Source organism: Oncorhynchus clarkii, chromosome 12 (assembly GCF_045791955.1).
Source record: "Oncorhynchus clarkii lewisi isolate Uvic-CL-2024 chromosome 12, UVic_Ocla_1.0, whole genome shotgun sequence".
NCBI classification, from domain to species: Eukaryota; Metazoa; Chordata; class Actinopteri; order Salmoniformes; family Salmonidae; genus Oncorhynchus; species Oncorhynchus clarkii.
This window is the reverse complement of record NC_092158.1, coordinates 4818873-4842012: the sequence shown is the minus strand read 5'-3', so window position 1 is coordinate 4842012 and position 23140 is coordinate 4818873. Positions and strand designations below refer to the sequence as shown.

General features: G+C 44.6%; 1 protein-coding gene across 1 annotated transcript in view; it reads left to right on the top strand.

Moving 5' to 3' along the window:
- Positions 1 to 23140, top strand: part of LOC139421844 (TraB domain containing 2A) — a 129805-nt gene that overhangs the window by 98396 nt on the left and 8269 nt on the right. Inside the window, exons 5-6 of the mRNA XM_071172969.1 lie at positions 4014 to 4104; positions 21208 to 21480. Coding sequence (XP_071029070.1) covers positions 4014 to 4104; positions 21208 to 21480 — 364 coding nt within the window. The remainder of the gene's footprint in view (positions 1 to 4013; positions 4105 to 21207; positions 21481 to 23140) is intronic.

Genomic DNA, 23140 nt, shown 5'->3' with positions numbered 1-23140 from the left:
TGACTGGTTGGGGAACACGTAGCAGAGTGACTGGTTAGGGAACACGTAGCAAAGTGACTGGTTGGGGAACACGTAGCAGAGTGACTGGTTAGGGAACACGTAGCAGAGTGACTGGTTAGGGCACACGTAGCAGTGTGACTGGTTAGGGAACACGTAGCAGAGTGACTGGTTAGGGAACATGTAGCAGAGTGACTGGTTGGGGGAACTAGTAGCAGAGTGACTGGTTGGGGAACACGTAGCAGAGTGACTGGTTAGGGAACACGTAGCAGAGTGACTGGTTGGGGAACACGTAGCAGAGTGACTGGTTGGGGAACACGTAGCAGAGTGACTGGTTAGGGAACACGTAGCAGAGTGACTGGTTGGGGAACACGTAGCAGAGTGACTGGTTGGGGAACACGTAGCAGAGTGACTGGTTGGGGAACACGTAGCAGAGTGACTGGTTGTGTCAGTACTTGGATATTACATACTCTCAGAAAAAAAGGTGCTATCTAGAACCTAAAAGGGGTTTGGGGTTAGGGTTAAGGTTTAGGGTTGGGGGTTAGGTTTAGGATTAGGGTTAGGGTTGGGGGTTAGGTTTAGGGTTAGGGGTTAAGGGTTAGGTTTAGGGGTTAGAGTTAGGTTTAGGGGTTAAGGTTTAGGGGTTAGGTTTAGGTTTAGGGATTAGGGTTAGGTTTAGGGATTAGGGTTAGGTTTAGGGATTAGGGTTAGGTTTAGGGGTTAGGGTTAAGGTTTAGGGGTTAGGTTTAAGGGTTAGGTTTAGGGGTTAGGGTTATCTGTCCCCAATAGGAGAAGCATTTGAAGTAACCCGTTTGTGTTGTTTCAGGGGACTATAGTGGGATGTTGGAACTTAACTGTGTTGTTTCAGGGGACTATAGTGGGATGTTGGAACTTAACTGTGTTGTTTCAGGGGACTATAGTGGGATGTTGGAACTTAACTGTGTTGTTTCAGGGGACTATAGGGGGATGTTGGAACTTAACTGTGTTGTTTCAGGGGACTATAGGGGGATGTTGGAACTTAACTGTGTTGTTTCAGGGGACTATAGGGGGATGTTGGAACTTAACTGTGTTGTTTCAGGGGACTATAGGGGGATGTTGGAAATTAACTGTGTTGTTTCAGGGGACTATAGGGGGATGTTGGAACTTAACTGTGTTGTTTCAGGGGACTATAGGGGGATGTTGGAACTTAACTGTGTTGTTCTTCACTTGTCACATAGTAGTTAGGCTGTGGTAGTTAGGACCTACAGGCCTGTGGTAGTTAGGCTGTGTTAGTTAGGGCCTACAGCCCTGTGGTAGTTAGGCTGTGGTATTTAGGACCTACAGGCCTGTGGTTAGTTAGGCTGTGGTATTTAGGTCCTACAGGCCTGTGGTAGTTAGGCTGTGGTATTTAGGTCCTACAGGCCTGTGGTAGTTAGGCTGTGGTATTTAGGACCTACAGGTCTGTTGGTAGTTAGGCTGTGGTATTTAGGACCTACAGGCCTGTGGTAGTTAGGCTGTGATATTTAGGACCTACAGGCCTGTGGTAGTTAGGCTGTGGTATTTAGGACCTACAGGCCTGTGGTAGTTAGGCTGTGGTATTTAGGACCTACATGCCTGTGGTAGTTAGGCTGTGGTATTTAGGACCTACAGGCCTGTAGTAGTTAGGCTGTGGTATTTAGGACCTACAGGCCTGTGGTAGTTAGGCTGTGGTATTTAGGACCTACATGCCTGTGGTAGTTAGGCTGTGGTATTTAGGACCTACAGGCCTGTAGTAGTTAGGCTGTGGTATTTAGGACCTACATGCCTGTGGTAGTTAGGCTGTGGTATTTAGGACCTACAGGCCTGTGGTAGTTAGGGCCTACAGCCCTGTGGTAGTTAGGCTGTGTTAGTTAGGACCTACAGGCCTGTGGTAGTTAGGGCCTACAGCCCTGTGGTAGTTAGGCTCCATGAAAGGCTCTGACTTTGTTGACACACTGCCAGGCTACATGGCTTAGTTTGTGAGGACAAGGAGAGACTCCTTCCTTTTGCGACGTGCCGCAACCTGAACCAACAATGCTTCACTTCACCTAGAGAGTGGGGGGAGAAGAAGAAGGAAGGAGAGGGGTGGGGAAGGAGAGAGGAAGAAGAGGGGTGGGAGGAGAGAAGGGGGAGAAGAGTAGAGAAGAAGAGAAGAGGAGAGCTGGAGAGAGGAGGATCCACTCTGTTTCCTTCTCTTCCTACTACACTGAAGCTGATCCACTTGTTTCCTTCTCTTCCTACCTCACTGAAGCTGATCCACTTGTTTCCTTCTCTTCCTACTTCACTGAAGCTGATCTACTCTCTGTTTCCTTCTCTTCCTACTTCACTGAAGCTGATCCACTTGTTTCCTTCTCTTCCTACTTCACTGAAGCTGATCTACTTACTCTCTGTTTCCTTCTCTTCCTACTTCACTGAAGCTGATCTACTCTCTGTTTCCTTCTCTTTCTACTTCACTGAAGCTGATCCACTCTCTGTTTCTATAATTTACCAGTGGCCATAGTCAGTTAGTTGTTAAAACACTAAAAGTGCACATTAAGCTAAAAGCTCCCAGGCAGCGACTGACTCGATGACCCTTTATGTGTTTTTTTAACTTAATGAGAATCAATAAAACCCGAGTAATTGTGAAATAACCAGAGTAATGGTGGAATAACCAGAGTAACAGTGAAATACCTAGAGTAATGGTGAAATAACCAGATTTATGGTGAAATAACCAGATTTATGGTGAAATAACCAGAGTAATGGCAGAATAACCAGAGTAACGGTGAAATAAGTAGAGTAATGGTGAAATAACCCGCGTAATAGTGAAATAACCGGAGTAACGGTGAAATAACCAGAGTAACGGTGAAATAACTGGAGTAACGGTGAAATAACCAGAGTAAAGGTGAAATAACCAGAGTAATTGTGAAATAACCGGAGTAATGGTAAAATAACCTGAGTAATGGTGAAATAACCAGAGTAATGGTGAAATAACCAGATTAATTGTGAAATAACCAGATGTATGGTGAAATAACCAGAGTAACGGTGGAATAACTAGAGTATGCAATCTCAACCACACTGCACACTGCCCTAACCCATCTGGACAAGAGGAATACCTATGTGAGAATGCTGTTCATCGACTACAGCTCGGCATTCAACACAACCAGAGTAAAGGTGAAATAACCAGAGTAATTGTGAAATAGCCAGAGTAATGGTGAAATAACCAAAGTAATTGTGAAATAACCAGAGTAATGGTGAAATAACCAGAGTAATTGTGAAATAACCAGAGTAGTGGTGAAATAACCAGAGTAATTGTGAAATAACCAGATGTATGGTGGAATAACCAGAGTAACGGTGAAATAACCAGAGTAATGGTGAAATAACCAGATTAGTGGTGCAATAACCCGAGTAATGGTGAAATAACCAGATCAATGGTGAAATAACCAGAGTAATGGTGAAATAACCAGATTAGTGGTGCAATAACCAGAGTAATGGTGAAATAACCAGATCAATGGTGAAATAACTAGAGTAATGGTGAAATAACCAGATTACCGGTGAAATACCCAGAGTAATGGTGAAATAACCAGAGTAATGGTGAAATAACCAGATTAACGGTGAAATAACCAGAGTAATGGTGAAATATCTCTCCTGGTTTGTTTTATTTCACTTGGACTACTCTGTGGGAGCTGAGCTAGATATAGTGTTACAGTGAGTTAGCCGGCGCTGCCATTCCCACGGCTCTGAGAGGGCTGGCTGGCAAGTGTTTCCAGACCTAGTTTGCTTTAGCCTGATCCTGGAGTACCAGGTGGGCAGGGGTTGAACATTCAGGACTTTACTTTTGTTTCATTGCAACAGGCAAGCTCAATCGAGCACAGTTTTAAGTATTTGAAAAGATTTCGAATAGTATTCGAACCCAGGTCTGGTTGGCTAAGTGGCACGGCCTTGGTCCTGTTGACTTGCAGCGTCTCTGAAACAGAGAGACTGAAACAGAGACTGAAACAGAGACACCTGACCCTAACACGAGAACTGTGTTTTTATTGCAGGTCACTTCCTGGGCAACAACACAGTGATTGATGTGCTGAGGAGTCAGGGCTATGAAGTGGAGCACACTCCTGCAGGGCAGCCCATTAACAGGTAATAATACACCTCTCGCTGTCCTCACCAACACATAACCACTACCCACCCTCCCTCTCTCTATCTGACTACCCACAATCCCACCTCCTCTCTAAACCTCCCACCACACCCTCTCTATCTGACTACCCACAATCCCACTTCCACTCTACCTCCCCCACCGCACCCTCTCTATCTGACTACCCACAATCCCACTTCCACTCTAACCCCCCACCACACCCTCTCTATCTGACTACCCACAATCCCACCTCCACTCTAACCCCTCACCGTAACTCTCTGACAACCCACAATCCCACCTCCACTCTAACCCCCCTACCGCACCCTCTCTATCTGACTACCCACAACCCCACCTCCACTCTAACCCCCCTACCGCACCCTCTCTATCTGACTACCCACAATCCACCTCCACTCTAACCCTCCACCGTACCTCTCTATCTGACTACCCACAATCCCACCTCCACTCTAACCCTCCACCGTACCCTCTCTATCTGACTACCCACAATCCCACTTCTAATCCCACTCTACCCCCCCCTCCCTCTCTATCTGACTACCCACAATCCCACCTCCACTCTAACCCTCCACCGTACCTCTCTATCTGACTACCCACAATCCCACCTCCACTCTAACCCTCCACCGTACCCTCTCTATCTGACTACCCACAATCCCACTTCTAATCCCACTCTACCCCCCCACCCTCTCTATCTGACTACCCACAATCCCACCTCCACTCTAACCCTCCACCGTACCTCTCTATCTGACTACCCACAATCCCACCTCCACTCTAACCCTCCACCGTACCCTCTCTATCTGACTACCCACAATCCCACTTCCACTCTAACCCCCCCACCGTACCCTATGTATCTGACTACCCTCCAATGTCTTCTAAAGACTCAATCTCTCCTCAAAGATGAATGTCTACAGATTGTTAATACCATTAATATGCCCTGAAGTAGACATGAGGGGCATTTTGTTATGGATGTTTGGCAAATTGAAAAATAAACAAACTAGCCCAGTGTGTCAGAGTTAGTGTAGTGTGTTACTGTGTGTTACTGTGAGGTCAGTGATATTAGCGATGCTCGTAGTATCGTAGACACAGTGCTAACCTCATCAGGCCTTGTTGTCCTCACACCGGCCAACGTCACGCTGTCTTATTTATTTATTTTATCAGTTATTTTATCAGGTAAGTTGACTGAGAACATATTCTCATTTACAGCAACGACCTGGGGAATAGTTACAGGGGAGAGGAGGGGGATGAATGAGCCAATTGTCTTAAGACTGGTTTTACAGTTGGTCTGTCGATATGTCAGTAGACAGTTGTCGCGGTGACCATTGTGAACATTCTATTGTCGTCCGACATCCAACTTGTCGTTGCCGTTATGAAAAACTATAGAAACACAAAGAACGACGCGCTGCATGACATCAGCAGCACGGTGGTAAAAAATAGCAATAATGTTGTGTTTTAACTCCAATAAACCCATCTGTTTAAAAATGTATTTTAGTATATGTTAATCTAGCAAACCAGGCAACTAAAACTTTCTAAACTATGTTTTGGTTCGTTTCTGGCTTGTTAGTTAGCTAGCTAGCTTTAAGTTAGCTGGCTAGCCAGTTCAAATAATGGCCACATCATAACTGACAACAGCAGCTTGTTAGCTAGCTAGCGTTAAGTTATCTGGCTAGCCAGTTCAAATAATTACCATATCATAACTGACAACGGCAGGTGGTAGCTAGCTAGCTAGCGTTAAGTTAGCTGGCTAGCCAGTTCAAATAATGGCCACATCATAACCGACAACATCAGCTTGTTAGCTAGCTAGCTAGCGTTAAGTTATCTGGCTTGCTGGCTAGCCAGTTCAAATAATGGCCACATCATAACTGACAACATCAGCTTGTTAGCTAGCTAGCGTTAAGTTATCTGGCTAGCTAGCTAGCGTTAAGTTAGCTGGCTAGCCAGTTCAAATAATGGTCACATCATAACTGACAACGTCAGCTTGTTAGCTAGTTAGCTGGCTAGCCAGTTCAAATAATGGCCATATCATAACTGACAACGTCTTAACTTAAGCTAATTTTAATTCATTATTACAAGAAAATAAACTCACAATAAGATCATTATTTACAAGTTAACGGCGAGCTAATTACAGAAAATGGTTTTACGGTTGTGAGTGTGATGAAATAAAAGCAGGGCATTCTATCAAAGAATTTTAGACCTCTCATTGCTCTCGTCAGTCAGGTAACCACAACATCGGACACAGCGACAGGGTCAAAGTTGAACTTTTTAAATCTGTCTGCCAGAAGGGTGAAGCGACAGTCGCAGCGACGGTCTACGGACAGTCCCCCGGAGTATACATTGAATGATGTTTTGACCAGCGGCACTTGTCAAGTTCTAAATGTCTACAGACAAAGTATAAATCAGCCTTCAGACCTGACTGCTACTATACATTATACACATTATAGATGATAGTATACACATTATACATGTTAGTATACAGCATGGTAGTATACACATTATACATGGTAGTATACACATTATAGATGATAGTATACACATTATACATGTTAGTATACAGCATGGTAGTATACACATTATAGATGATAGTATACACATTATACATGTTAGTATACAGCATGGTAGTATACACATTATAGATGATAGTATACACATGATACATGTTAGTATACAGCATGGTAGTATACACATTATAGATGACAGTATACACATTATACATGTTAGTATACAGCATGGTAGTATACACATTATACATGTTAGTATACAGCATGGTAGTATACACATTATAGCTGATAGTATACACATTATACATGTTAGTATACAGCATGGTAGTATACACATTATACATGGTAGTATACACATTATAAATGTTAGTATACAGCATGGTAGTATACACATTATACATGGTAGTATACATATTATACATGTTTGTATACAGCATGGTAGTATACACATTATAGATGATAGTATACACATTATACATGTTAGTATACAGCATGGTAGTATACACATTATAGATGGTAGAATAAACATTATACATGGTAGTATACACATTGTCATGTTGGTATACACATGATACAAATAGTATACAGCATGGTAGTATACACATTATACATGTTAGTATACAGCATGGTAGTATACACATTATATAGTATACAGCATGGTAGTATACACATAATAATGTTAGTATACAGCATGGTAGTATACACATTATACATGTTAGTATACAGCATGGTAGTATACACATTATACATGGTAGTATACAACATGATAGTGTACACATTATACATGTTAATATACAACATGATAGTATACACATTATACATGATAGTATACACATTATACATGATAGTATACACATTATACATGGTAGTATACACATTATACATGGTAGTATACACATTGTCATGTTGGTATACACATACAAATAGTATAAACATTGTACATGGTAGTATACACATTATACATGTTAGTATACACATTATACAAATAGTATAAACATTGTACATGGTAGTATGCACATTATACATGGTAGTATACATGTTATATATGTTAGAATACACATTATACAAATAGTATACACATTATACATGTTAGTATACACATACAAATAGAATACACATTGTACATGGTAGTATACACATTATACAAATAGAATACACATTGTACATGGTAGTATACACATTATACATGTTAGAATACACATTATACAAATAGTATATACATTATACAAATAGCATACACATAGTACATGTTATTATTATACACAATACATAATTTCAGAAACTAAATAATTACTGCAAATTATACACACTGCAAATATATGATACATATTAAACACATTATAACAAAGGGTTACACTGTGACCTCCATCCTTCACTGGTCATTGTAAAATATTTGACTATTTGGACGTTCTGTTGTTTCAGGGCATGAGAATGTCTTCCTGTGGGCGAAGTGACCATAAAGCCCCAAATGCCACACAGCCTGAATACAATCTGAGTACATAGAATGAACAGGCCCTATCCCACTATCCACATGATCAGCTACAGAACATCCCAAGGGTTCTTGTAAATTCAAACGTTCACAAGCCGAATGGACTCTTTGTGTTTTCAGAGCAGTAGTCTAGGCTACACACAGTTCCTCCACTCCACACATGGAGTTTGAATGTTGATTTGTGCCGCTCTTACTCTGTTGTAATTGACTACATGTTTTTAGTGGTGTAGGTCCCCTGTCAGACTGGGGGTACAGCAGGATACCAGTGTCTGGTGGTACAGTGTGATACCAGTGTCTGGTGGTACAGTGGGATACCAGTGTCTGGTTGTACAGTGGGATACCAGTGTCTGGTGGTACAGCGGGATACCAGTGTCTGGTGATACCAGTATCTGGGGGTACAGCAGGATACCAGTGTCTGGGGGTACAGCAGGATACCAGTGTCTGGGGGTACAGCAGGATACCAGTGTCTGGGGGTACAGTGTGATACCAGTGTCTGGTGGTACAGCAGGATACCAGTGTCTGGTGGTACAGTGGGATACCAGTGTCTGGTGGTACCAGTGTCTGGTGGTACAGTGGGATACCAGTGTCTGGTGGTACTAGTGTCTGGTGGTACAGCGGGATACCAGTGTCTGGTGGTACAGCGGGATACCAGTGTATGGGGGTACAGCGGGATACCAGTGTCTGGGGGTACAGCAGGATACCAGTGTCTGGTGGTAGAGCAGGATACCAGTGTCTGGTGGTACAGCAGGATACCAGTGTCTGGTGGTACAGCAGGATACCAGTGTCTGGTGGTACAGTGTGATACCAGTGTCTGGTGGTACAGTGGGATACCAGTGTCTGGTGGTACAGTGTGATACCAGTGTCTGGTGGTACAGCAGGATACCAGTGTCTGGGGGTACAGTGTGATACCAGTGTCTGGTGGTACATCAGGATACCAGTGTCTGGGGGTACAGTGTGATACCAGTGTCTGGTGGTACAGCGTGATACCAGTGTCTGGGGGTACAGCAGGATACCAGTGTCTGGGGGTACAGTGTGATACCAGTGTCTGGTGGTACAGCGGGATACCAGTGTCTGGTGGTACAGCGTGATACCAGTGTCTGGTGGTACAGCAGGATTCCAGTGTCTGGTGATACCAGTGTCTGGTGGTACAGCGTGATACCAGTGTCTGGGGGTACAGCAGGATACCAGTGTCTGGTGATACCAGTGTCTGGTGGTACAGCGTGATACCAGTGTCTGGTGATACCAGTGTCTGGTGGTACAGCGTGATACCAGTGTCTGGGGGTACAGCAGGATACCAGTGTCTGGTGGTACAGCAGGATACCAGTGTCTGGTGGTACAGTGGGATACCAGTGTCTGGTGGTACAGCAGGATACCAGTGTCTGGTGGTACAGTGTGATACCAGTGTCTGGTGGTACAGTGTGATATCAGTGTCTGGTGGTACAGCAGGATACCAGTGTCTGGTGGTACAGTGTGATACCAGTGTCTGGTGGTACAGTGTGATATCAGTGTCTGGTGGTACAGCAGGATACCAGTGTCTGGTGGTACAGTGGGATACCAGTGTCTGGGGGTACAGTGGGATACCAGTGTCTGGTGGTACAGCAGGATACCAGTGTCTGGTGGTACAGTGTGATACCAGTGTCTGGTGGTACAGTGTGATATCAGTGTCTGGTGGTACAGCAGGATACCAGTGTCTGGTGGTACAGTGGGATACCAGTGTCTGGGGGTACAGTGGGATACCAGTAGCTGGTGGTACAGCGTGATACCAGTGTCTGGGGGTACAGCAGGATACCAGTGTCTGGGGGTACAGTGTGATACCAGTGTCTGGTGGTACAGCGGGATACCAGTGTCTGGTGGTACAGCGTGATACTAGTGTCTGGTGGTACAGCAGGATACCAGTGTCTGGGGGTACAGCAGGATACCAGTGTCTGGTGATACCAGTGTCTGGTGGTACAGTGTGATACCAGTGTCTGGTGATACCAGCGTCTGGTGGTACAGCGTGATACCAGTGTCTGGGGGTACAGCAGGATACCAGTGTCTTGTGGTACAGCAGGATACCAGTGTCTGGTGGTACAGCAGGATACCAGTGTCTGGTGATACCAGTGTCTGGTGGTACAGCGTTATACCAGTGTCTGGTGATACCAGTGTCTGGTGGTACAGCGTGATACCAGTGTCTGGGGGTACAGCAGGATACCAGTGTCTGGTGGTACAGTGGGATACCAGTGTCTGGTGGTACAGTGTGATACCAGTGTCTGGTGGTACAGCGGGATACCAGTGTCTGGGGGGTACAGTGGGATACCAGTGTCTGGTGGTACAGCGTGATACCAGTGTCTGGGGGTACAGCAGGATACCAGTGTCTGGGGGTACAGCGGGATACCAGTGTCTGGGGGTACATTGGGATACCAGTGTCTGGTGGTACAGTGGGATACCAGTGTCTGGTGGTACAGCAGGATACCAGTGTCTGGTGGTACAGCGTGATACCAGTGTCTGGTGTTACAGCGGGATACCAGTGTCTGGTGGTACAGCGTGATACCAGTGTCTGGTGGTACAGCAGGATACCAGTGTCTGGGGGTACAGCAGGATACCATTGTCTGGTGATACCAGTGTCTGGTGGTACAGCGTGATACCAGTGTCTGGTGATACCAGTGTCTGGTGGTACAGCGTGATACCAGTGTCTGGGGGTACAGCAGGATACCAGTGTCTTGTGGTACAGCAGGATACCAGTGTCTGGTGGTACAGCAGGATACCAGTGTCTGGTGATACCAGTGTCTGGTGGTACAGCGTGATCCCAGTGTCTGGTGATACCAGTGTCTGGTGGTACAGCGTGATACCAGTGTCTGGGGGTACAGCAGGATACCAGTGTCTGGGGGTACAGCAGGATACCAGTGTCTGGTGGTACAGTGGGATACCAGTGTCTGGTGGTACAGTGTGATACCAGTGTCTGGTGGTACAGCGGGATACCAGTGTCTGGGGGTACAGTGGGATACCAGTGTCTGGTGGTACAGCGTGATACCAGTGTCTGGGGGTACAGCAGGACACCAGTGTCTGGGGGTACAGTGGGATACCAGTATCTGGTGGTACAGTGGGATACCAGTGTCTGGTGGTACAGCAGGATACCAGTGTCTGGTGGTACAGCGTGATACCAGTGTGTGGTGGTACAGCGGGATACCAGTGTCTGGTGGTACAGCGTGATAACAGTGTCTGGTGGTACAGCAGGATACCAGTGACTGGGGGTACAGCAGGATACCAGTGTCTGGTGATACCAGTGTCTGGTGGTACAGCGTGATACCAGTGTCTGGTGATACCAGTGTCTGGTGGTACAGCGTGATACCAGTGTCTGGTGATACCAGTGTCTGGTGGTACAGCGTGATACCAGTGTCTGGTGGTACAGTGGGATACCAGTGTCTGGTGGTACAGCGGGATACCAGTGTCTGGTGGTACAGCGGGATACTAGTGTCTGGTGGTACAGTGGGATACCAGCGTTCTATGTAACTTAACATAAACACATAATGGAACAATCATGGGCTCCCAAGTGGCACTGCGGTCTGAGGCACTGCATCTCAGTGCTAGAGGCGTCACTACAGACCCTGGTTCGATTCCAGGCTGTTTCACAACCGGCCGTGATTAGGAGTCTTAAAGGGCGGCGCACAATTGGCCCGGGGTAGGCTGTGATTGCAAATAAGAATTTGTTCTTAACAGACTTGCCTAGTTAAATTAAGGTAATAAATTAAAACTAAGCTTGCTAAATGTTAGTTAGTCACTCACTCCAACAATGAAATATGGCAAATCTGCCCACATTAAGAATATATTATCTTACTACCCAGTAATCACACAATGAACAGATGAATGTAAGTTCACTCATTCATTTTACACACAAAATATTCCGTATAAGATGAAGGCCTCTATTTGATCAAACCTAGTGGTAAATCTAAATGCTGGCAGTATCGCTATTGGTCTAGGGGTGTGATCGCTATTGGTCTAGGGGTGTGATCGCTATTGGTCTAGGGGTGTGATCGCTATTGGTCTAGGGGTGTGATCGCTATTGGTCTAGGGGTGTGATCGCTATTGGTCTAGGGGTGTGATCGCTATTGGTCTAGGGGTGTGATCGCTATTGGTCTAGGGGTGTGATCGCTATTGGTCTATGGGTGTGATCGCTATTGGTCTAGGGGTGTGATCGCTATTGGTCTAGGGGTGGGATCGCTACTGGTCTAGGGGTGTGATCGCTCTTGGTCTAGGGGTGTGATAGAAATAGTTTTGCCATTTTTCTACAGCCGGAATTATGAGCGCAAGAGTTGGCGGTGACACGAAATGGCTGGGTTTAAAAGAATAAACAACTTGTAGGTATGACGAGAGCTTGGCCACTCACTGGCCAATGAACGCATTCTATGGCTAAATACGGCATGTCTCAAGACGGTGTTTACGTTGTCATCAACTCCCTTCCAAGATGGTGCAGCAGTAAGATGTGTTTGTTTTTGTTCAGTGTAAATATTCAGTCTTTAATTATTTTTTTTTTTAAGTTTCATTATATTTCATTCTCTTTATTCCATTTTCAAATTAAATATACCTTCTTGCAACCCGCCTCACCCAATGTGGTACGGATCTAGACCTTATACCTGGAACCTCCATCAGAAGTTAGCCATCAGAAGCTAGCCAGCTAATTAGCTACTAGCTATTTAGTCATTGTTAGCCACTGCTAGCGGTTTTTACCTTTAGCTCAGACACCAGCCGCTTTATCCCTGATAGCCCGGATAATACCTGTCAGTCTGCACAGCACGACATCAGCCCTGAGCATGTCGGACTGCTTTTTCCCCCCACTTCATCACCGGATTCCTGCCGCAAGCACTGGACCATTACACCAGATCCTCGCAGCTAGCTAGCTGCTACCGAGTGGCTATTGTGGCTATTGTACAGATGCATGCACCAGTTAGCCTCAAGCTAGCCTCGAGCTAGGCCCATCTCCCAGCTAGCAAACAAAGTACACCAACTACAATACCTCTCTTGCCAATTGGCCTGGACCCTTTGTCGACACGGAGCCCCGCCATCACGACTTGTCTGCTGGTCTGCTGACATAATTCGGCAAATGTGCTCACAACCGGCCTCTGCGTCGTGGATGTTGGTGATGATCCATCTGCTAGCCCCGGCCCGCTAGCTTCCTGAACACCGTGTCTCCTGCTCATCTAGCATAGTCATCACTACCGAACGGCTCCTTGTTTCATCTATTGCTGCTCATTGGATCCTATGATCACTCAGCTACTAAGCTGATGCCTGGTGGACTGTTCATTAACACAGTACTTAATTTTTTTTATCTGTCGGCCCCAGCCTCGAACTCAGGCCATGTGTGTAGCTAACTGACCCTCTCTGCCCATTCATCGCCATTTACCCGTTGTTGTTGTCCTCGCTGTTTGCCCATTGTTGTCTCACCCGTTGTTGTCTTAGCTCTCCCAATCAACACCTGTGCTTGCTTTATGCCTTTCTCTAATGTCAATATGTGTACTGTAGTTAGGGCAGCTGTCATTGTTTTATTTTACTGCGGAGCCCCTAGTCCTGCTCAACATGCCTCAGATAGCTTGTCCCACATGCGGAAGACCGCACCTAGCTTAACTGGTGCCTCTGTAGCAGTATAGCTTCCGTCCCTCTCCTCGCCCCTACCTGGGCTCAAACCAGGGACCCTCTGCACACATCAACAACAGCCACCCTGGAAGCATCGTTACCCATCGCTACACAAAATCCGCTGCTCTTGCAGACAAGGGGAACAACTACTTCAGGTCTCAGAGCGAGTTGACGTCATCGATTGAAACGCTATTAGCGCGCACCACCGCTAACTAGCTAGCCATTTCACAAAGGTTACACCTCCAGAGATGCAACCTCTCTCATCATCACTCAATGCCTAGGTTTACCACCACTATACTCGCACCCTACCATACCCTTGTCTGTACACTATGGCCTGAATCTATCCTACCACGCCCAGAAATATGCTTCTTTTATTCTCTGTTCCCAAAGCACTAGACAACCAGTTCTTATAGCCTTTAGCCATACCCTAATCCTACTCCTCCTCTGTTCCTCTGGGGATGTAGAGGTTAACACAGGACCTGTGTGTCCCCAGGCACTCTCATTTGTTGACTTCTGCAACAGTAATAGCCTTGGGTTCATGCGTGTTAACATCAGAAGCCTCCACCCAAAGTTTGCTTTATTCACTGCTTTAGTACACTCTGATGCCGTGTCTGAATCCTGGCTTAGGAAGGCCACCAAAAATTCTGAAAATTCCATCCCCAATTTCAACATTTTCCGTCAAGACAGAACTGCTAAAGGTGGCGGAATTGCAATCTACTGCAGAGATAACCTGCAGAGTTCTGTCATACTATCCAGGTCTATGCCCAAACAGTTCGAGCTTCTACTTTTAAAATCTCTCCAGAAATAAATCCCTCACTGTTGCCACTTGTTATAGACCCCCCTCAGCTCCCAGCTGTGCCCTGAACACCATATGTGAATTGATTTCCCCCCATCTATCGTCAGAGTTCATACTGCTAGGTGAACTAAATTGGGATTTGCTTAACACCCTGGACGTCCTACAATCTAAACTAGATGCCCTCAATATCACACAAATTATCAAGGAACCTACCAGGTACAACCCCAAATCCGTAAACATGGGCACCCTCAAAGATATCATCCTGACCAACTGTCCCTCTAAATACACATATGCTGTTTTCAACCAGGATATCAGCGATCACTGCCTCATTGCCTGCATCCGTTAAGGGTCCGCGGTCAAACGACCACCCTTCATCACTGTCAACCGCTCCCTAAAACACTTCTGCGAGCAGGCCTTTCTAATCGACCTGGCCCGGGTATCCTGGAAGGATATTGACCTCATCCCTTCAGTAGACCTCATCTCTTCAGTTCTCATCAATACTCAATGCCTAGGTTTACCTCCAATGTACTCACATCCTACCTTACCTTTGTCTGTACACTATGCCTTGAATCTATGCTATCGTGCCCAGAAACCTGCTCCTTTTTCTCTCTGTTCCGAACGTGCTAGACGGCCAGTTCATATAGCATTTAGCCGTACCCTTATCCTACTCCTCCTCTGTTCCTATGGTGATATAGAGGTAAATCCAGGTCCTGCAGTGCCTAGCTCCACTCCCACTCCCCAGGTGCTCTCATTTGTTGACTTCTGTAACCGTAAAAGCCTTAGTTTCATGCATGTTAACATTAGAAGCCTCCTCCCTAAGTTTGTTTTACTCACTGCTTTAGCACACTCTGCCAACCCGGATGTCTTAGCCGTGTCTGAATCCTGGCTTAGAAAATCCACCAAAAACCTTGAAATCTCCATCGCTAACTATTACATTTTTCCGCCAAGATAGAACTGCCAAAGGGGGCAGTGTTGCAATCTACTGCAAAGATAGCCTGCAGAGCTCTGTATTACTATCCAAGTCTGTACCCAAACAATTCTCCTTCTAAAAATTCACCTTTCCAGAAACAAGTTGCCGCTTGTTATAGACCTCCCTCTGCCCCACGCTGTGCCCTCGATACCAGATGTGAATTGATTGCCCCCCATCTTTCTTCTGAGCTTGTGCTACTAGGTGACCTAAACTGGGACATGCTTAACACCCCGGCCATCCTACAATCCAAGCTTGATGCCCTCAATCTCACACAAATTATCAATGAACCTACCAGGTACAACTCCAAATCCGTAAACACGGGCACCCTCATAGATGTCATCCTAACTAACTCGCCCTCCAAATACACCTCTGCTGTCTTCAATCAAGATCTCAGCGATCACTGCCTCATTGCCTGCATCCGTAATGGGTCTGCGACCAAACGACCACACCTCATCACTGTCAAACGCTCCCTAAAACACTTCTGCGAGCAGGCCTTTCTAATCGACCTGGCCGGGGTATCCTGGAATGACATTGACCTCATCCCGTCAGTAGATGATTCCTGGCTATTCTTTAAAAGTGCCTTCCTCACCATCTTAAATAAGCATGCCCCATTCAAAAAAATTACAACTAGGAATAGATTTAGTCCTTGGTTCACTCCAGACCTGTCGGCTCTTGACCAGCACAAAAACATCCTGTGGCGTGCTGCATTAGCATCAAATAGCCCCCGTGATATGCAACTTTTCAGGGAAGTTAGGAACAAATATACACAGGCAGTTAGGAAAGCTAAGGCTAGCTTTTTCAAACAGAAATTTGCATCCTGTAGTACTAACTCAAAAATGTTCTGGGACACTGTAAAGTCCATGGAGAATAAGAGCACCTCCTCCCAGCTTCCCACTGCTCTGAGACTAGGAAACACTGTCACCATCGATAAATCCACTATAATTGAGAATTTCACTTAGCATTTTTCTACGGCTGGCCATGCTTTGTTGCAATCCCTATTACAAGCCTGTTCAACCTCTCTTTCGTATCGTCTGAGATTCCCAAAGATTGGAAAGCTGCCGCGGTCATCCCCCCCTTTCTAAGGTCTTCGAAAGCCAAGTAAACAAACAGATTACCAACCATTTCGAATCCCGCCATACCTTCTCCGCTATGCAATCTGGTTTCAGAGCTGGTCATGGGTGCACCTCAGCCACCTCAAGGTCCTAAATGACTTAAATAAGTATGCCCCTTTCAAAAAATATTGAACTAAGGATCATCGACCATTTCGAATCCCGCCATACCTTCTCCGCTATGCAATCTGGTTTCAGAGCTGGTCACGGGTGTACCTCAGCCACGCTCAAGGTCCTAAATGATATCATAACCGCCATCGATAAAAGACAGTACTGTGCAGCCATCTTCATCGACCTGGCCAAGGCTTTCGACTCTGTCAATCACCATATTTTTATTGGGGAAGGATACTTGTACAAGCTAAATTAAGTATGCTGGTTGCCATATGTGTATGTTTTTTAAATTCAAGGGACTTCGAAGAATATAACTTTTTGAAACACCTTTTATGGATAACCTACATTGCAAGGCCAGGATAAACGATGCATTGCTGTTGAACCAGACTTCATTATAGTAGCCTAGGGCAGGGTTCCACAATTGGTGGCCCGCGGGCCGAATTTGACCAGCGGGTGCCCACCATAATTTGACCAGCGGGTGCCCACCATAATAGAGAGACGCATGTGATTGTATACAAATGTAAACAAGGTTTGACGTCATTATGTCTTCGTCAAATATTATATCTGTTTGGGCTTCATTCGGTCAATTTGCAGTCTACAAATTATTTGTAATTATGTCCCACGCATTGACATTATGGGTTGGGTATGTAGGCTTGTTCTAACCCGTTACATTATGGGTTGGGTATGTAGGCTTCTTCTAACCCGTTGCATTATGGGTTGGGTATGTAGGCTTCTTCTAACCCGTTGCATTATGGGTTGGGTATGTAGGCTTCTTCTAACCCGTTGCATTATGGGTTGGTAGGCTTCTTCTAACCCATTGCATTATGGGTTGGGTATGTAGGCTTCTTCTAACCCGTTGCATTATGGGTTGGGTATGTAGGCTTCTTCTAACCCGTTGCATTATGGGTTGGGTATGTAGTTTTCTTCTAACCCGTTGCATTATGGGTTGGGTATGTAGGCTTCTTCTAACCCGTTGCATTATGGGTTGGGTATGTAGGCTTCTTCTAACCCGTTGCATTATGGGTTGGGTATGTAGTTTTCTTCTAACCCGTTGCATTATGGGTTGGGTATGTAGGCTTCTTCTAACCCGTTGCATTATGGGTTGGGTATGTAGGCTTCTTCTAACCCGTTGCATTATGGGTTGGGTATGTAGGCTTCTTCTAACCCGTTGCATTATGGGTTGGGTATGTAGGCTTCTTCTAACCCGTTGCATTATGGGTTGGGTATGTAGTTTTCTTCTAACCCGTTGCATTATGGGTTGGGTATGTAGGCTTCTTCTAACCCGTTGCATTATGGGTTGGGTATGTAGGCTTCTTCTAACCCGTTGCATTATGGGTTGGGTATGTAGGCTTGTTCTAACCTGTTGCATTATGGGTTGGGTATGTAGGCTTGTTCTAACCTGTTGCATTATGGGTTGGGTATGTAGGCTTCTTCTAACCCGTTGCATTATTGGTTGGGTATGTAGGCTTCTTCTAACCCGTTGCATTATGGGTTGGGTATGTAGTTTTCTTCTAACCCGTTGCATTATGGGTTGGGTATGTAGGCTTCTTCTAACCCGTTGCATTATGGGTTGGGTATGTAGGCTTCTTCTAACCCGTTGCATTATGGGTTGGGTATGTAGGCTTCTTCTAACCCGTTGCATTATGGGTTGGGTATGTAGGCTTCTTCTAACCCGTTGCATTATGGGTTGGGTATGTAGTTTTCTTCTAACCCGTTGCATTATGGGTTGGGTATGTAGGCTTCTTCTAACCCGTTGCATTATGGGTTGGGTATGTAGTTTTCTTCTAACCCGTTGCATTATGGGTTGGGTATGTAGGCTTCTTCTAACCCGTTGCATTATGGGTTGGGTATGTAGGCTTCTTCTAACCCATTGCATTATGGGTTGGGTTTGTAGGCTTGTTCTTACCCATTGCATTATTGTAATACAGCTAATATTATGATTAGTGTCACGTCCGCTTCTCCCCCCTCCCCCGCGCAGCGCTTGGAGGCGCCAGGCTGCCCTGCATCACGCACTCCCATCATCCATTGCGCACACCTGCCTTCCCTCATCACGCCCATCAGCGATATCTCACCTGGACTCACTCATCACCTGTTTATTACCTCCCCTATATTAGTCAGTACCCTGCTCTGTTCCCTGCTGCTGCATTGATAGTTTTTTGTCTGTATTACTCGTGTGCTGACGCTGTTCCTGTCTCGTTCCATGTCCGTTCCTTATTAAACGTTTGACTCCCCCGTACCTGCTTCGTCTCTCCAGCGTCATCCCATGTGACGATTAGGCCCTGTCTTTACATTGAAAACCAAGTCTATCAGAATTACAGTAATTCCAATTAATTTAATAACCTTTTGATCTTCTAGAATAGGACTTGAAAATATAGAAATATTATTATTATCCAAATTGTTTTACCTGAGCATAACCCCAAAAAACTAAGGACTTATCAGCCTACTCTGTTGTTTATGATTGTGTTGTCATGGAGGACTGATTGTTGTTTATGATTGTGTCGTCATGGACGACTGATTGTTGTTTATGATTTTGTTGTCATGGACGACTGATTGGGCTCATTGATTCCAGTTGGAAAATAAATGCATGAAACGGCATTCACCATATGCCGCATTTGCTACAGGAATATATTGTTTACCTTTTAGTTGGTGACTCTTTGATATCTTGATAATATGCAGCTGATTAAGTCTATCAAAGTGGGTGAGTTTGTGTCTGTGTCTTGTGTCTTTTTCCCCGGATCAGCAAGAAATAGATTGAGCAGTAAAAGCCCCATTCGTGGTCTTCTTAAAACCAACAGTTAGTTTTTTTGACCGTGTGGAGCACAAAACCACGGAGGAGTTTCGAAGGGATGAACTCTCTCAAACGGTTACTCCATGCTGGATTTGTACCATACAGCTGTTGCAAGAGAGCATTTTTCACTGACTGTCCACTGGTCGCAAAAACAATGATTGATTATGCGGCTAAAAACATCTTCAATTCGACCATTACTGGGTTCAAATACACATACTGTAAACAAAAACATACGGAATACAATACTAATATTGAGTTGCACCCACGTTTGCCCTCAGAACAGCCTCAATTCCACAGGGATGCTGGCCCATGTTGACTCCAATACTTTCCACAGAGTTGGCTGGATGATTCACACAGGAAACTGTTGAGCGTGAAAAACCCAGCTGCGTTGCAGATCTTGACACTCAAACCGTTCAAAGGCACTTCAATCTTTTGTCTTGTCCATTCAACCTCTGAATGGCACACATACTCAATCCATGTCTCATTTGTCTCAAGGCTTAAAAATATTTTTTTTAACCCCGTCTCCTCCCCTTCATCTACACTGATTGAAGTGGATTTAACAAGTGACATCAATAAGGGATCATATCTTTCACCTGGATTCACATGGTCAGTCTGTCATGGAAAGAGCAGGTGTTCTTAATGTTTTGTACACTCAGTGTACAACAGCCATCCACAACGAACACAATCCGTAAGGCACAAATAGCTAAATGAGAGAACAGCAGTGTGATTCACATCAATGCACTATGTAGATATCAATAATAAGTGATATACAGTGGGAAGAACAAGTATTTGATACACTGCCCATTTTGCAGGTTTTCCTACTTACAAAGCATGTAGAGGTCTGTCATTTTTATCATAGGTACACTTCAACTGTGAGAGACGGAATCTAAAACAAAAATCCAGAAAATCACATTGTATGATTTTTAAGTAATTAATTTGCACGTATCGCCCGTAGACTACACCACTGCTGTCATCCTTACCTCCAAAAGTTGGATAATCTTTGGATGCCGACAGCAGTCGCACCATTGGAAGACAGGACAGTAGCCTTCAATTCCTGCTCTTTTCCAGCAATTCATCAAACACATTTGGTCTGTCATCATAGTGGTTGGTCTCTGATTGGTGGTCATCGTTTTTTGTGTCATCATAGTGGTTGGTCTCTGATTGGTGGTCATCATTTGTTGTGTCATCATAGTGGTTGGTCTGTGATTGGTGGTCATCATTTGTTGTATCATCATAGTGGTTGGTCTCTGATTGATGGTCATCATTTGGTGTGTCATCATAGTGGTTTCTGATTGGTGGTCATCATTTGTTGTGTCATCATAGTGGTTTCTGATTGGTGGTCATCATTTGGTGTGTCATCATAGTGGTCTCCGATTGGTGGTCATCAGTTGGTGTGTCATCATAGTGGTCACTTGTGGGAAGTTGTTACCAACAAAATTGAATTTGCTTCTTTTTTTAAATGCTGATTTTGATTATCATTGACAAAACAGAAAGGTGTCCAAAAAATATTTTTCTCAAACATCCTTACGGAATTTAAAAGTAATTCTAGAAGTAATAATCTACTTTTTCAAAAGTATCTGTAGTCTGATTACAATATCTTTGCTGGTAATTTAACAGTTACAGTTAGTTATAGTTACAGTTTTTTGGGATCTGTTACATCTCATCAGTTTAAATCCAAGGTATTTTAATAACTGTTCTCTATTTCTAACATTACTCTCTCCATCACCACAGTCGATCGATATCGGCCCCCGACCAGACGGGTCATTCTCTGGGTCAGAACCTGGATGAGTCCCCTTACCTGGAGCCGTTCCTCCACGAGCTTCATGATGAGGAGCAACAGCACCCTCTGCAGGACAACCCACTACCCAACATACCTCGTCACTCCCCCAGCTTGGAGCTGATGGACAAGATGGACCGCAAGCTGAAGAAGAAACGACGTAACAAACAGAGGAAACATCAGAGAAACGGACAGTTTAATGACCTCTGGGTCCGCATCGAGGAGAGGTGAGATGGTTGTGTTACTGATCTAGTGAGAAAAACACTAAAGATTTTAGGACTACAATGATATAAGTGTACTTCAGTTGGGTCGTAGGTTCAATTCCCACAGAGATCGCTTTGGATAAAAGCATCTGCTAAATGGTATATATTAAATAGCTATGGGTGGTGATTAGCATACCAGCATCTTATTGGGTCGGCAGGTAGCCTAGTGGTTAGAGCATTGGGTCGGTAACCAAAAGGTTGCTAGATCGAATCCCTGAGCAGACAAGGTAAAAATCTGTCGTTCTGCCCCTGAACAAGGCAGTTAACCCACTGTTCCCTGGTAGGCTGTCATTGTAAATAAGAATTTGTTCTTAACTGACTTGCCTGGTTAAATAAAGGTTCAATATGATGTTATGTTCCTTAGAATGTGACATCACAGGTATTACACTCACCTCATCTAGATGTTGAGAAGCAGATCTTGTCCTAGGTAGCTATCACTTTACGGCTTAAAGTCTGGCCAATCTTGTCCTAGGTAGCTATCACTTTACGGCTTAAAGTCTGGCCAGACTTTAAGCCGTAAAGTGATAGCTACCTAGGACAAGATCTGCTTCTCAACATCTAGATGAGGTGAGTGTAATACCTGTGATGTCACATTCTAAGGAACATAACATCATATTGAACCTTTATTTAACCAGGCAAGTCAGTTAAGAACAAATTCTTATTTACAATGACAGCCTACCAGGGAACAGTGCTTGTCAGTACTGGGTGTTACTGCTCTGTCAAGGGGGATCTAACCTTTAACTGACACTTCCTGTTAGAGACCATGGCAGGCACAACCACCAATCATATCACATCACAACCACCAATCACATCACATCATAAGTTTCCCCCACAACATACATGTTATTTATACATACATTTATATTTATTTGTCAAGACTGGGTTCTCTACTGGTTCAATGTTATGGAAAGGAAATACGTCCACGAAGATTGTAGCTGCAGGCAAGATAACTTTGTGACAAAAACATGATCCTATTTTCAGAAATTTGACTGAGATCACAAAGAGAGCATTGTTAAATTTGCTATGAAGAATAACCACACAATTGTTAACATGGTTGATTCTCTGACTGGTTATATTTAAATATAGGGTCAGTTTCCTAAACATGGTTGATTCTCTGACTGGTTATATATAAATATAGGGTCAGTTTCCTAAACATGGTTGATTCTCTGACTGGTTATATATAAATATAGAGTCAGTTTCCTAAACCCGGGACTGAAAAGCTCAGTGGAAAATGTCAATTGAAAGGGAAACCAGCCTTTAGTTTAATATAAAATATCCATGAATTATCATAGACATAAGTCGTGTTATAGCTTAACCGAGTTCGCTGTTTAACTGTCAAGCCTGACAAAAGGATGAATGCTAAATTCAAAATAATCCTTTTAGTAATTTTAATTGAACAAGTACATCCAGTTGTCTTCCTCCACACGGCCAATAGTAGTTGTCAAATCTATCCTGAGGCAATGGGCGAATGGGTGGAAACTGTCTCCAGATTCAAACCGGCCAGCCGTTTGTTGAGCCAGCCGTTGATCCTCCAGCATGTTGACACAGATGGAGGGTATGAATGTAATTTATCATTTCAAACACTGAAACAAATTATCCCAACTTCCATTTCTGTGTTTCTGCC